This window comes from Anoplophora glabripennis, unplaced genomic scaffold (assembly GCF_000390285.2).
Source record: "Anoplophora glabripennis isolate ALB-LARVAE unplaced genomic scaffold, Agla_2.0 scaffold895, whole genome shotgun sequence".
Taxonomy (NCBI): domain Eukaryota; kingdom Metazoa; phylum Arthropoda; class Insecta; order Coleoptera; family Cerambycidae; genus Anoplophora; species Anoplophora glabripennis.
This window is the reverse complement of record NW_019417009.1, coordinates 34,793-49,981: the sequence shown is the minus strand read 5'-3', so window position 1 is coordinate 49,981 and position 15,189 is coordinate 34,793. Positions and strand designations below refer to the sequence as shown.

General features: G+C 33.6%; 1 protein-coding gene across 2 annotated transcripts in view; it reads right to left on the bottom strand.

Moving 5' to 3' along the window:
* Positions 1-1,475: 1,475 nt before the first annotated feature.
* LOC108911526 (trypsin-3) overlaps positions 1,476-15,189 on the bottom strand; it is a 34,443-nt gene continuing 20,729 nt past the window's right edge. Inside the window, exons 1-3 of one of the 2 annotated variants that reach the window (XM_018716491.2) lie at positions 14,123-14,260; positions 9,939-10,107; positions 1,476-2,120 (exon numbers count right to left, since the gene is read on the bottom strand). In XM_018716491.2, the coding sequence (XP_018572007.1) occupies positions 1,574-2,120; positions 9,939-10,107; positions 14,123-14,165 (759 nt within the window). In that variant the 5' untranslated portion in view covers positions 14,166-14,260 and the 3' untranslated portion in view covers positions 1,476-1,573. Of the gene's footprint in view, positions 2,121-9,938; positions 10,108-14,122; positions 14,261-15,189 lie in introns of those variants that run through there. The other variant, XM_018716492.2, reaches the window with a different exon arrangement.

Below are 15,189 nucleotides of genomic sequence, written 5' to 3'. Positions count from 1 at the left end.
TTAATTTATAGTGTTTTAGGGTCATATGACACTATGCTAAAATTAGAACTAATTTCAGTAATTAACTTTTTAATCTTACATAGTATCATACACGAATTGCAAAAAAAAATGTTGCAGTTTCCGTATGATACTATGCTAGAAAAGTTCTTAGTTAATTACTGAAATTAATTCTAACTTTAGTATAGTGTCATAGGACCCTTAGTAATCACCGAAGAATATTATCAGTTGAGTCATTATACTCTTTAAATTCGTTTTCTCATCATTGTTCTGCCATCTGTACTTCAATGTCCAAAGCTTTATTACGTCAGCGAAAGTAAGATTGCAATCTGCAAATCAAATACAAACAAAACGTAGGACAAAATCACGCCAGAAACAAGTTACCTATATATTTCTAATTCTCGTTGACTGGTGAGACATCTTGAAATATTTCAATCAATGTAATTCTATTGTTAAAGTTTTAGGAAGCTTTTGGAATAGTCCGCTTAAGAGCGTGTCTATCTACAGATTTCATTAAATGGAATTATTTCCATATAAATATTTTCATATTCTTGTTATAGGTGGCAGCGTGTAAAGGTTTGTCTTTGCATAAGAACTTTTCCCAGATCATCTAAACATTTTTTTCGAAAATTCAACATCCGCTACCTTCTCAACGAAGAATTAAAAAATAGTAGCTTACCACTTAGTTTTGTGGTTCTATATATCGAAAAGAAATTTTAGTTGTTCTGTGTGTATAAGGATACAGTGATTCCGTTTTCTATAAAAAATAATAACATTTAATTTTTTTGATTTTGCCATGCTTAAAAGAATTGATAATCAAAAGAAATGATATAGAAATATTCTTAATTTCTAGTTTTCCTCTAGAAGCTTTTAATAAAATAAATCATTGATTCACGTATATTATCTAGAACTTTTCAGAAGTACACAGTAATATTGTTAAGAAATATTCAACAGTAACAAAATAATATGCACTAAATTTAAATAATAATTAATTGCTTCCTGTAATTGCCTTTAATTGCAATTAACATTTTAAAAAAAGTTATCTTGGGAACAAAGAGACGTAGGTGATTCTCCTTTTTTTAATTACCCTAAAAATAAACTTTATTTAATGCAAAAAGAGCGAATTCCCGAGCTGCTTTTACCTGACCCTGGGATAATTTGTTTATAACGCTGTTTTTTTACACGTCCTACTAGCTTTGTTCATTGTAAAGGGCAACTTAATTTCAACTCTTTGAAATTTTTCTTTTTCGATACGTTTCTTTGGATCAATTAGAACTACGATATTAACTTGTAATATTGACGTTTGGTAATTAAACAATTAGTTGCAAAAAAACGAACGAAATTAATTAACGAATAACTGGAGCAACAATTTCACGGTCAATTGATTCGGTGTTTGGCACACATCTTTGTCATTGGATGTACAGTCTTTTGTATAAATTTCATCAACATCCATCACTTTCTGCAATAATAATGCGCAATTTTCGAAGGTAATGTTACTAATTTATTGATATCACTAAATAATTTATTCTTAACAATTATAAATCAAAGAGATTGTGTTTTACTATTCCAACAGTGGTTATACACCACTGTTGGTGGATATCCAGTCCCTGAGGACTTGGAGATTCGTGTACACCCCAGGAGCATCATCCCTAGCACAACCATCCCCCCACGAGACAAGCCCATAAAGGAGCCCGTCGATCACCACCGGTCCTCCAGAATCTCCCTGGCAAGCATCCTTGCCCCCAACACCCAAAATACCGGCGCAAAACATCCTGTCGGTAAGTCTCAAAGGATACGCTGTCTCACAATCCGTTCGACTGATGACGGGTACCTCCACCACTTGAAGAGTGGTGGCCGCAGAACCTCCTTCACTGGTAGCTCCCCAACCGGTTACGACGGCTGTTAAGTTCGCAGCTGGACCAGTTCCTGAAGCAGCCAAAGAGATGGCGCTGGCGTTGGTGGTGGAAATAGAGGAGGAGAGTTGGAGGAGGGCGACGTCGTAGTCGAGAGTGGATGTCAGGAAGGACGGATGACTTATCACTTTCACAACCGTGTATACTTGGCCGCCAGAGTTGCGGGTGGAACTCCCAGCACGAACGGAGAGGTAGGAGGGAACTGGCGAACTGAAAAAAAAATTATTTTATGAGCAAAACCTAATTATTTTGTTCCCAGTCTGTCTGATGTCCTTACAGAATTATTAGAAATGGCATATTTATATTGTCAAGATGATATGATTTAGAGACAGAATTATTTTATAAATTCTTATTTTCTTTATTAATATTTTTCAATTATAAACATCTATAAAACAGTTTCAAATCATTGTTTAAAGTCGTCCCAGTTGTGTTGGTGTCAATATTCAATGCACTTTTGTGATAGTTAAATCAAATCACTCTAGTCAATTATTTAGTCCAGGAAATATAGAGTTGGACGCGACTTTTTGTTTCGGCAGGCTGAATTTATCACTATAAATGCTAAATATTATGTACAATAACATATTAGTTTCCACAGTCATAAAAATGGAGGGAAGATTGTTTACAGGGTGGTTAATTGTATAATTTTTACGTAAATTCATGTTTTTCGATTATAACTTTTTTCCGTTCATTTCCACGAGAAAACAGTAAAGTGCTTTTTTTCGTCTTCAAAAGACCTACAAAACTAGTCTTCCAGCATAAAAAAATATTGATTAGATCAAAAGTTATAAACAGAAGAATTTTATTTATGACTTTTGAATTATTAAACATTTATAAACTGCGTTATTGTTACCAGAACTCCAGAACGTTTTGGCATTGCATCCTCTCATTTCTTATCACTGTCTAATAACTCACACGAAATCTGGAATGCGTAAGTTGAATAATTTACAAGTTATGGCCTTATAAAGAAATTAACTAATTTATTAGTCTGGACGATCCCGAGGATCTTCCACAGTCGCAATGATTTTTTTCATTGTAGATTTCATAATAATACATTGAAATCTATCTTTTTTTTAATTTCAAATTTGCAACCTGGAATTTTTTTTATTTTTTAGTCTTAGTTGCAAAATGAAATATACGACGCACGAGCGTGATATAATTCCATATTCGGAAAGCTTATGAAAAGAGCTTTAAATTAAAAAAAGATCGTCAAAATTCGTTGAAAAATAACGTAGTCAAATATATTATTTTCAAGCGAATTTCCCTTATTTGACGGCAGGACTATGAATATTATCGTCATTTTCTTCGGAATCGCTGTCGTTCACTTCCCCTACCCTTCCTCCGCGCCACGGCTCGCCGAAAATCAAGCGACCCACTGACTTTTGACAATATTTCTTATGCACTTAACATACTTCCACAAATAAAATATTTTTACCTGGGAAAGTACTCGGGTTGCCGGTTATGACAGTATTTTTTTGCCGCTACCAACCTAATTTGTTTAACAATTGGCCGTCAACTTTGACAGTCTGTTACTCCGTTGTTTTTCAGGGTAAAAGCCCTTAGAGCATGTGCATTTGTACGGCATAGTAAAATATAACTTTCAAATAAATATATTTATTTAAAATCAGGCGCGCCGTACAGTTTTCTATAATTTTTACATTAGTGAAAATAGAAAATTAACATTTTTTATTCTTTCCAGAACCGTTATTTTTGTACGGCATAAGGTTTTTATATGTCTTATTTTTCTAATATATGTCTTGTGTCGAAATGCCGTCAATTTCTATTTAATTAATTTACCCGGCCCAAAATTGGAAAGTTTGTTTTTCCGCTGACAACCTGTGCCACGGAGAATTGACGGCATAGTGCTCAAATGTTTTCTTTTAGGTTGTAGTATTTAAGTCGTAGACTCTCTTACGGTGCCTAAAACGATTAGGAAAATTTTTCTATCTGGCTCTTGGTCTAATGTGGCTTGTAGAGATGTTTTAAAATCTTATGAGCTTTGACCTTCATATGCGCAGAAACATAATTCCGACCGTCGCCTAAATTATTCTACGTCCTAAAAACATTACACCTATTATTCACAGTCTCACTCTGGCTCTAGCGTAAACAAGCCTTTGATCCGATTACAAATATCATAATAAAATGCCCTATTCTTTATTATTTTAATTTAAACAATAAAAATATATATAACGAACGTTCGCCAGTTGACTTTATTGATGCCCGAGCGCCTTAGTTCATGTCTACTTGTAATGATGCACATGGTCTAGTTCTGAGTCAATGTTTTCACAACGTGCTTATTAGAAGAATTATGGGGATATGCCACGCTTTTCGCGCATTTCGCGGCTCATGAGATATTAAAAGATCTCTAATCATTTATGAAGGCACACTAGTAATGAACTTGAGCTAATAGTTCAAGTACCTAACTAAAATTCACAAATATGACAACCAGAATGTCATTCAATAATTTATTAATTAAATAAATGTGTTTAACTAATAAGATGTAAAAAACAGTTTTTTTTAGGGTAATTCTAAAACTAGTCGTTACACAAAAAAATCTTGTTTTTTATCTATAGATCCATCACCTAACGGTTACAGTTCACTTTAGAATATTGTATCACATGTATGCCATTATACGGGGTGTCCCGAAATTCATGCATCAAAATTTGGTCCTAGATTCTTAAGACAAATTTAGGGGACCCGTATTTTTTCTTTTTGCCAACTGGCCCCCTCTTTCGGAATTACAGCCCCCTGAAATCTGCCCCTAAGAAGTCTTTTTTATATCTCAAAACCATGTTGTACGAAAATCACTAAATTTGGTATACAGGGGTTTTATGACGTGGAATCTCACACTGTTACGCCTTTTGGCGAGAAACCCCCTTAAGACACTTTTTCGTGGGCCCCCGTGTCTTTGGAACCAGAAAAATTTGGTCGAAAATTTGATTTGTTTTTTAAATTATTAGTTAGCTAGAAAGCCATTGAATTTATAAACTTTTTTGTCTCTTGATATTTGTTTCGCAATGTTTTTGAGGAAAATGGCAAATCATGATATGCATTCGATCACATTTTAACATTTTTCTCGAAAACATTGCGTTTTACGAAAAAAGTATGAAGAGACAAATAGTTTCTAAATTTAATGACTTTCTAGTGGACTGATAATTTTTAAGAAATTTCAATATGCGACCAAATTTTTTTGGTTCTAAATTCAAGGGGGCCTACGAAAAAGTGTCTTAAGGGGGTTTCTCGCCAAAAAGCGTAACACTGTGAGATTCCACACGTCATAAAACCCCTGTGTACCAAATTTAGTGATTCTTGTACAACAGGGTTCTGAGATATAAAAAAAAGATTATTCTTAGGGGCCAACTTCGTGCAGCTGTAACTCCAAAAGAGGGGGCCACTTGGCAAAAATAAAAAATACGGGTCTCCTAAGTTTGTCTTAAGAATCTGTGACCAAATTTTTTTGCATGAATTTCGGGACACCCTGTAGAGTATTGTGCACAGAAATTTAAACACATAGCAAGTAAAAATATATTATATGACACTCGTGCGGATAATCTGATAAACAAAAATTATGCTCTCGTAATATTTATCGTCAAAGGGAAGTACAATTTTCTGATATCATCAATCACCAATTCACACGGATTTCCTAGAAAAGTTTGCTGTGAGATGAAGCATAGATAACTATGGAAATTACTAATATTTCATCAAAAGACCTTACCTACTTAAAATCTTCAAGAGAAGAATGAAAGAGATACATAGCACAAAACACATAATGAACAGATAAACAAAAGGATTAGCATTTAAGTATTGTTTATGATGAATATGTCATGTCTCACAAGAGAATACTAATTAGACATATTAAAAGAATACTGTTAAAAATTACTTTTTAATGTTTCAGTTTCAGGTCTTTTATAATGCAATAGAAATTTTTATCATATTAGAATTATTTGAGCTTTAATAATTTGTATAAATTTATCTATGGACTTGAATTTATCTGAAATCTTACAAGCGAAAAACAACAAATACCCTAATGTTATAGTTATTGGCGAATTAAATATACACCGTGTTCACCTAGTGCGCGTAAGTCCAATATCTAGGTTAATAAAAGATATAACTTAATGTTTTTTCTACAAAGTTTCCTACTTTCCCGAGCTGCACAAAATGAAAATATATTTGCATATACAGGGTGTTCAGTTTTTCCTGGGTAGGTACCAATTTAATTTTTTTAAATGGAAACCTATATTTTTTATGGCATTATCGAATTCTAAGTGAAAAATTAATGGGACAGTTTTAGATATTTTAGTGTTTTTTTTCACAACAATCGTTGTGATCATTGGTTGCGTCACACGCGTACTAGGTGGACACGGTGTATAGATTGGCCAGTGACCATATAGTTATTGGCACCTACAATTGTATTCCAAAAAAAATATTTATCTACCTACATTCATTTTTCAAGCACAATAAAAACAATTAAATATGTATTTTTTATTACTTTCAGCTCATCTTTATATTTATTTAAACTGGAACAATGATTGAATGATAAGATCTCTTACAAGTAGCACATTTAATGTCATAATTCCATTGCCATATTATTCGCACAAACGAAACATAAACTTCCATATATCCTATTGTTGAGACCTGGAAGACCAATTTTTAGGAAAATTTTCTCCAACTTGCGATTTTCAGGAAGAAGACTTAACATGACAGAAATGATGTTAATTTTAGAATACTGAAGTAAGTTAATTTTAGTATGCTGAAGTATGTTTCTGACGTTTTTGTTTCTCTCTATGTATTAATTTCATCGTCTAGCTTTACACTCATACTCCTCACTTTATTTGCCGCCACCTACATTTTTCTCAATTTTTTTTCTCAATTTTTTTTTATTTTCTCTTTTCCTTCTTCTTTTTAGTCTCCTCCCCTTGTCTTCTCATATTTTCTATCAAATCTGAACCAGTAGCAACAATGAACTTTTTTTCTAAATTCCGAACCCCTTTCCTTTGAGGAGATAGAAGAGTCTTCAATATTAGAAGTATATTTTCTAGTTGCGATTAAAATGTTCACAGCACAGTACTGTTCTCTTAGATTTCTTCAATAGCTATACTACTAACAACTGCTGGAATTTCAAATACAATTAGTGTTAATTTTCTATGTCAATTGCTTCTTTATTCGTATATTGATCAACTCAATGATACTCTCCTGCATATTTTGTAATTTCACTTCCATTAACATCGATAATTCTTTATCTTGATCTACAGGGATGGCCAGAAGTACGGAATAAAATTCATATCTTTTGAATGAGTTAATTTTTTTTAAAACGCCGAAACACGTTAACTGATTTTGATTTTTTCCCATCTTTCGGTTATATAATAATTAATTTTTCTTCAACCCCCTAACCCCCAGCTACCCCAACTTTTTTTTTCAAATGGAAACATAAGACATGAGGGGGCTCGTTGAAAAAGCTTATAGAAAACCGAACCAGTCATGCCAAATAAACAAGTTTTACTTTTTCAATAGCAAGGTTTTTGGGGTTGTATAAAACACCTACTTAAAATACACCTAAATAAAATTTAATTTTCTTCAGTGTTATCCTCCATGAATTTGCACAGAATAAAATAAAGAATTTGAAACTGTACCTATCACTGCTAACGCAAAAAAGATGTATTTTTTATGTTGCGTTTTTTGGCACCTCTTACTTACCAGGCTTTCTGGTTAATTTTTCGCTTTAGTTGTAAATTGGAGTTCGAAACGTTACCTACTATTGTGTCAAAATCAAGTTATTTACTGAATTGCAATGGTATTGTCGGAAAGCCAACGCATCGAAATCTTGATATTGCTTGGATGTGGAGACAAAATAAGAAGTCAGGCTGAAGTGCGCGATTTATTTAATGCGAAATATCCCGAAAACCAAATCTCGCAAGGGACAGTTAGTAAAATATTTCACAAATTTGAGGAACACGGTACAGTACAGACTTTGCCCAAAACTGGACGGGCACGTGCTTTGAATGAAGAAAAGAAATTAGACATTGCATTAGAACTTGTTGAAAATCCTCATACTTCAACTGTTTCATTGGCCCGCAATCACGATGCTTCTCGAACTGCAATTCGAATGTTTCTGAAACAAGAGAAATACCACCCCTATAAGGTATGTCTTGTCCAAGAGCTTTTGGAAGACGATTATGATAGGCGATTACAATTTTGTGAGGAAATGATGAGACGGTGTGACGACAATAATGGTTTTCAACGAGACGTACTTTTTTCGGATGAAGCTACGTTTTATTTAAATGGAGTGGTTAACAGGCACAACTATCGCTTTTGGTCCCAGGAAAATCCACACTGGACATGCGAATCGCATACGCAGCATCCACAAAAAGTTAATGTATGGGCAGGTATCATCAACAACAGAATCTTGGGCCCATTCTTTTTTGAAGAAAATCTTACTGCCGCACGCTACCTGGATTTCCTAACATTTGACCTGATACCTGCTCTAGCTGTGATTTTCCCTCATGAAATTGATCCAGATATACCGAATGAAAGAATTTGGTTCCAACAAGATGGCGCTCCCCCACATTTTGGTATTGATGTTCGAAGATACTTAGATGAAATGTTTCCAAATCGCTGGATTGGTAGACGGGGTACAGTTGAATGGCCGCCAAGATCCCCCGACTTAACACCCCTGGATTATTTTCTTTGGGGATATTTGAAAGAAAGAGTCTACCAGGACAGACCGGATAATATTGAGAATTTAAAGAACAAGATTAGGGCGGAGATGCATAATTTACCAGCTGAAGTCATTCAGAATGCTGTGGACAGCTTTTACTATCGTCTTGGAGAATGCCAAATAGTGAATGGAGGACATTTTCAGCATTTGCGACATTGAGTTTATTTTTGTAAATTATCTAGTTGTTTCAATTTCTAAATGAAAAAAAAACTTGTTATTGAAAAAATAAAACTTGTTTATTTAGTATGGCTGGATTCGGTTTTCTATAAGCTTTTCAACGAGCCCCCTCATGCCTTATGTTTCCGTTTGAAAAAAAAAGTAGGGGTAGCTGGGGGTTAGGGGGTTGAAGAAAAATGAATTATTATATAAAAAACCGATGGGAAAGATGGGAAAAAATCAAAATCAGTTAACGTGTTTCGGCGTTTTACAAAAATTTACTCATTCAAAAGATATGAATTTTATTCCGTACTTTTGGCCATCCCTGTATAATTTCTACCGCTATTTCAGTTTAATTACCATTTCCTGCCTTTTTCCCGTAGACACTAAATTCCTTCCATAACTTATATAACAAAGCAAAATAGGGCGAGACATCGCAAGTTATACAAATAGTTTCCTATCTATTGAATTTTTTCTGGTCCAATAATATTGATGGATGTTCCATAGTACCCATATATTGGTAATAACCTCCTATTGAGGGTCCTGTTCCACAATGTGTTTTTTTAAGTGTTTAACCGACGGCGCACTTAGGTTACGGGAATTTCTGCCGCACTATCTATCATTCACTGTAGCAATAGGTTTACCACACTCACCGTAGCAATGTTTTTACCCAAGCGGCCGTTACGAATCCGGCATGTATTTTATTGTCTGCCGCCGAACCTGTTTGTTCAAATTTGGTAACTAATCTTTTGACAGTTATTAGATTCTGGACGTTCCTTCTATCCACGTAATTTGCACACAGTCTCAGCTACGCACTCTCCGTACTAAAATCTAACCGCAACGTGTTTACTATAACATGTAACTCTGCACAATGCTGCCAACTTTTCGGAATGAAAATGGCACACTATTGAAATCCTATGTTATTTTTGGAACACCATTTATTACCATAGGAAAAGTAAATTAGCAGCGGAAAAGGTGAACACGACCATTGTATCTGAATTTGAAGAAACATGTTCTATTTCAAAAACCGAATAGACAGAATTATTATTATATCTGAAATATTTTGCATGCTGTTAAAATTAGTCTTACATTTTTTTATAAATTTTACGAATTTTTTTTTACGGACAAGTTCTTTCAAATACAGATAAATATAAACTTACTCCACAACACAGTGCGCAGCTGTGATGATCCAGTCACTAGAGATGATGGCACCGCCGCAAATGTGGGTACTCAGTAACTGTAGAGATATCTGGTATGGATAAGTTGCAATACTTGTCGCTTCACCGCCCACAATCCTGCCATCTAATCTTGGTACGCTTGTTTCTTGTCCTAAAAAAAGGTTTCTATTTTGTAGAAGTTTACACAAAACATGACAACTATAGTTCTGTTCAAAGCGAAACAAAGAACTGGAGATGATGTTTTGGACTTGATATAATTAAATGCCCTTATAGTCCTGTAGCCAAGGGGGTCCCAATTGCCTCCTTCATTTAGATGGACCCAAGTGTTTTTGTGTATTTTGAGCTGCATAACACGAATTTTTTGGGTAGAAGTTTGCCCGGAAGCCGAAAAGTTTTTTATTTACAAAAAACTTGCAAAATACTGAGAATTTAGTTTTTGGCAAAATAATTTTTTGTTCTTTGACCCATTTTAAGAAGAAAATGTCTCTTAAGAAAATTTGTAATATTACAATAACTAAAATTAAATTTTTTGTGACAAATAATGCAAAGATCTGATTTAATTAAGCTATTCATCTACATTCTACATCTTCAGCGCAATTTTGAAGCGCGACGAACAAGTTTTAATAATAAATGACAATCGTTTAAAAGAAAATGCATTAAAAAGGCGCGAAACATTTTAAATATCAAATATACATATAATGTTTGCATGGTTAATTCTAATTAGCTTTGTAAGCATTATTATATGATTTATAAGAAAAAAATTTGCGAAATTAGTTTTATTTATAAACGATAATAAAAAAATTTATACTTATATTAAAAGCGTAACATCATATAATGTAAGTGTTTTTATAATTATTACTTTTTAAACTTGTATAATAATTTTAATTATTGTAATATTGCAAATTTGCATTAAATTGTTAATGTTTCGTTCTGTTTAGTGATGGGCGGGTCGGGTCTGACCCGGATCAAAGATTCGGATCTTTACGATGATCTGACTGACCCGAATCCCGATATAAGTTCTGTCGGATCACTCGGGTCGCGGACCTCAGCTAATCTCGTATGGCCGTGCTGTGGCACTATGTAATGAAATTGATCGCAGAGGTTTACGGAGTACGCCGCCGCTCCCGAGACCCATATGTAGTGATGGGAAGACTCGTGTATTCTTTGGTCTAGAAATGAAGAGGACGCGTCAAGATCGTGTATTAAACGCCTGTAAGAAGGCAACCGCTCTCTTACATACATGGCGGCGGACCCTTCTCAATGCTCAATCGCTATTTGTTTATAGCTTCAAATAACAGTGGAAAAAAAAACCAAATTTTCACACTGCAATTACTCATAATTTGTAGTATTTAACGTGAACTTTCAAACGCCGTCAGCAGAATTACAAAATAACTATTCAATCAAAAGTTATTAACAATTCAAAATCGCAAAATTCACATTTTTCGAGTTTTTAACGGCGTTTATCTCGAAAACTATGCGTTTAACAAAAAAATTGCAAGAGACATTTTCTTCTCAAAATGGGTCAAAGAACAAGAAATTATATTACCAAAAACTCAGTTCTCGGTATTTTGCAAGTTTTTTGTTAATAAAAAAACTTATCGACATCCGGGCAAACTTCTACCCAAAAAAATCGTGTTCTGCAGCTCAAAATACACAAAAAACACCTGGGTAACTCCATCTAAATGAAGGAGGCAATTGGGACCCCCCCCCTGGCTACAGGACTATTAGCCAATTTCCGAAATACGAAATATTTCCATTTGGCTCGTAATTGAAAAAGTTCGGTTATTTTCTGAACAGACCTTGTACTGTAATTCTATGGGTACTAGCGACAAAGCTTCCCCATAATTTCGCCAATGATTCTGGGATTTGTGCATCAAGTTAATGAATTATTAGTCATGACTAGTTAATTTATCAGTCCAAATTAGTCCACGTTAAATATCTTAGAGATATTTGAATAAACGAGTTTTTTTATTTCAATACTTCGAAAATAAAAAGTTATAGAATTAAGTGTTCTATCGAGTTTGATTATTACTTTTACTTAAGAACAAATAACAAACTCTCTTTTGTCACGTTTGCTAACGAATATTCGTCTAATATATTCAAGTGCAAGTATAAAGCGCAGATAAAGAACAAAATATTTTCACACAGGGTGTCTCAAACTCGATAGTATGGACCTACAACAGTGCGAATACAAAAAATTTAAATAAAATTTGGGACACGTGGTGTTAAATGGGATGAGATAAGCTTCATCCATTTGCAATCGAAAATATTATCTTTGGAATTTGACAGAAACGACTAATCACGTCATCAATTATATTTTTTCTAAAAATATACCCATTTTTTTCCTGTTAAAAAGCTCCCTTTCTTCTAATAAACTTTTATTAGAGAAATTTACGTATTACTTCCCCTTTAAAGGTGATCTGATAAGCAATATCTTCCTAAAGAGTCTCAAAGAAATACCACCTAAAATAACATTAGCGGTGGAAGGATCAAGGAGTCATTGGAAAATAATTGCATTCATTATTTAAAGGGCATAAATGTCATTAAGAATAAATAAAAGGATTAAACTCGATAATTCTTTAATACAGTTAAAACAAAAGGTTATCATAACAATAACTAAACTCAAAAAGTGAAGCAAACGCTTTCATACTACATACATATTACAATCTATTCTCTGTATGACCTCCTCTAATTTCAAGACATATCCAATCTTCGCCTGACTTCTTTGTGGGCTGCGTTTATTAACATTTGCCCGTTTAACTCATTACAAGCGTTTGTGATTTTTTCTTTCAAATGATTAATATCGCGTAACGGTGTTTTGTAAACATTATTTTTTAAAACCCCTTATAAAAAAATCGAGGGGTGTTAGATTTGGTGACTTTCCAGATCACTGAATAAGTCCATTAAGCCCAACCCATTTTTCTGGTAAAGTGTTATCTAAATGTTGCTACACAATCCTGGCCTTGTGGGGTGAAACCCCGTTGTGCTGAAACCTTAAGTTTTTCCTTAGCTGCAAAGGCACATTCTCCAAAAGTGCAAGAAATTTAGGTAACTCACTCAGTTCAATGTATGTACATAAAAATAAGGCCCAATTAAATGCCTATCGATGATGTTGCACCATAAATTTACTCCAAAATGGCCTTAGTTTTGGACTGGATTTACAATGTGGGGATTTTCAATGGACCAGTAGTGTTCCTTACGCCTGTTTGACAAATTATTACTGACAAACCGACTTTCGTTCGTCCAAAGAACGTGCCGAAAAAGGTTCTGATCAACAGTTTCTACACTTACTCCAATTTGAGCTATAAAATTAAGTCTGTTTTCAATGTGACGCTCAGGCAAATACTCCAAATTTTATAATCATCATACACATTGGTCTTCAAAATTCGTTGAACGTCTGATTTATCCAAATTCAATTCCCGGCTAGCCTGCCCTATAGAATTTCGTGGACTCTGTTCGAAATACTGTAACAGTCTAGCTGTATTAACATTATTTCTTAGCCTTCAGTCAATTATTTGATTTTTCAGAACAGAAAATGCATCTTAATTTCGTCGCAAAGTCGCTTCCAATTTTGTAAAGGTTCTGTGATGAGGAATCAGGCGCTCTAGATATCTTTCTCGATATAACTCTAAAGCTCTTCTTGAATTTTTTTGTGACTTGCTGTAAATTAGCAATGTATCAACTTTTTCTGAATGTAGAAAACATTTTGCAAGCACAAAAGTTACACGTTTAACGTTCGTATTGAGTAATGACAAGTATTTTGTGAAATTTATGCATTTTAAACAACAAACATTCAATTATTTGCCAACGACTACTTGATCCGCTTGATCACCGCTAATGTGATTTTTAGGTGGTATTTCTTTTGAGAATTTTTTCTAACAAAAGTTTATTAGAAAAGAGAGAGCTTTTTAACAGGGGTATGTTTCTGGAAAAAATATAATTGTTGACGTCATTAGTCGTTTTTAATTTTATTTAATTTTTTTTTGTTCCTCACAGTAGGCCCATACCGTCGAGTTTGGGACACCTTGTACACTAGTAATAAGCATTTTCAATAATCGAAACCGCTGAAACAGTGTAACAATGCTTAAAATTAGTAATCAAAATTGTTAAATCTATGTAACTGACTACCACATAAAGGGAGAAGATTAATTGTATAAAGCACTTACCCAAGACAAAGGCAACTAGACCCAAAAGTACCAAATACCTCATATTCCTGAACTAGTTAGTACAGACGATGATTCCACAAGCACGTAAGATATATGACTAAATCCAAATTCACCTTGCCGATAAAATTTGATTGTACCTCGATAAGAATCATTAAAAGGAAATTACTGCATAAAATTCCTTGAGTAATCCATCTGGGAATTAAAATCAATCGGTTTTGTGAAAAACTTTGTTTTCATCTCTTTAATAGTATTTATAAATACTTGCAAGATAGTGTGTAATCGTTAAGCAAACACTATATGATACATTTTATTTAGATTGGATTAGGTAGGGGTATATAAAAATTTTTTTATAGGCACTTTGTGATGGATCATTCACGAAACTCGGCAAGGAATTCAGTAAATATGATGATTAAGCATTCTTATCCCGTAGAAAGTAAGATGTTATTAGATTTATGACTACTCTGTTACTTTTTTACTTTACATTTAAGTTTTGTCACATACATATAACACAAACGACCGCTGTATAATACAATCACTAAAAAATATATTTTAATAATCACCGAAGAATATTATCAGTTGAATCAGTGCACTTTTTAAATTCGTATTCTCATCATAATTCTGCCATCTTTATTTCAATATCCAAAGCTTCATTACGTCAGAGAAAGTAAAATTGCAATCTGCAAATCAAATACAAACAGAAGGTAGGACAAAATCACGCCAAAAACAAGTTACCTATATTAGTCCAAGAGAATTAAGCTCAAAACTTTCGAGATATGGCTGTTGCTTCGGTCGAAAAATCGGTCGAAAATAATATAAACAATGAAAATATAAGGTTGCGCCAAGAAAAAAAGTTGTGCTATTCGCAGAAAAAATTAAATGAAATAATTTCCAAATAAATAGTTTCATTCTCCACTACATTTTGTAATTATATTTAAAATATGATTTTGAAATTTAATAACAAATTTCATAAGGAATTAAAATATATACAGAGTGTTTCAGAAAGACCTTCCGTAAATTCAGAGGGGTGATAGTAAGACAAAAAATAAGAATTTTTGTCTACGAACTAT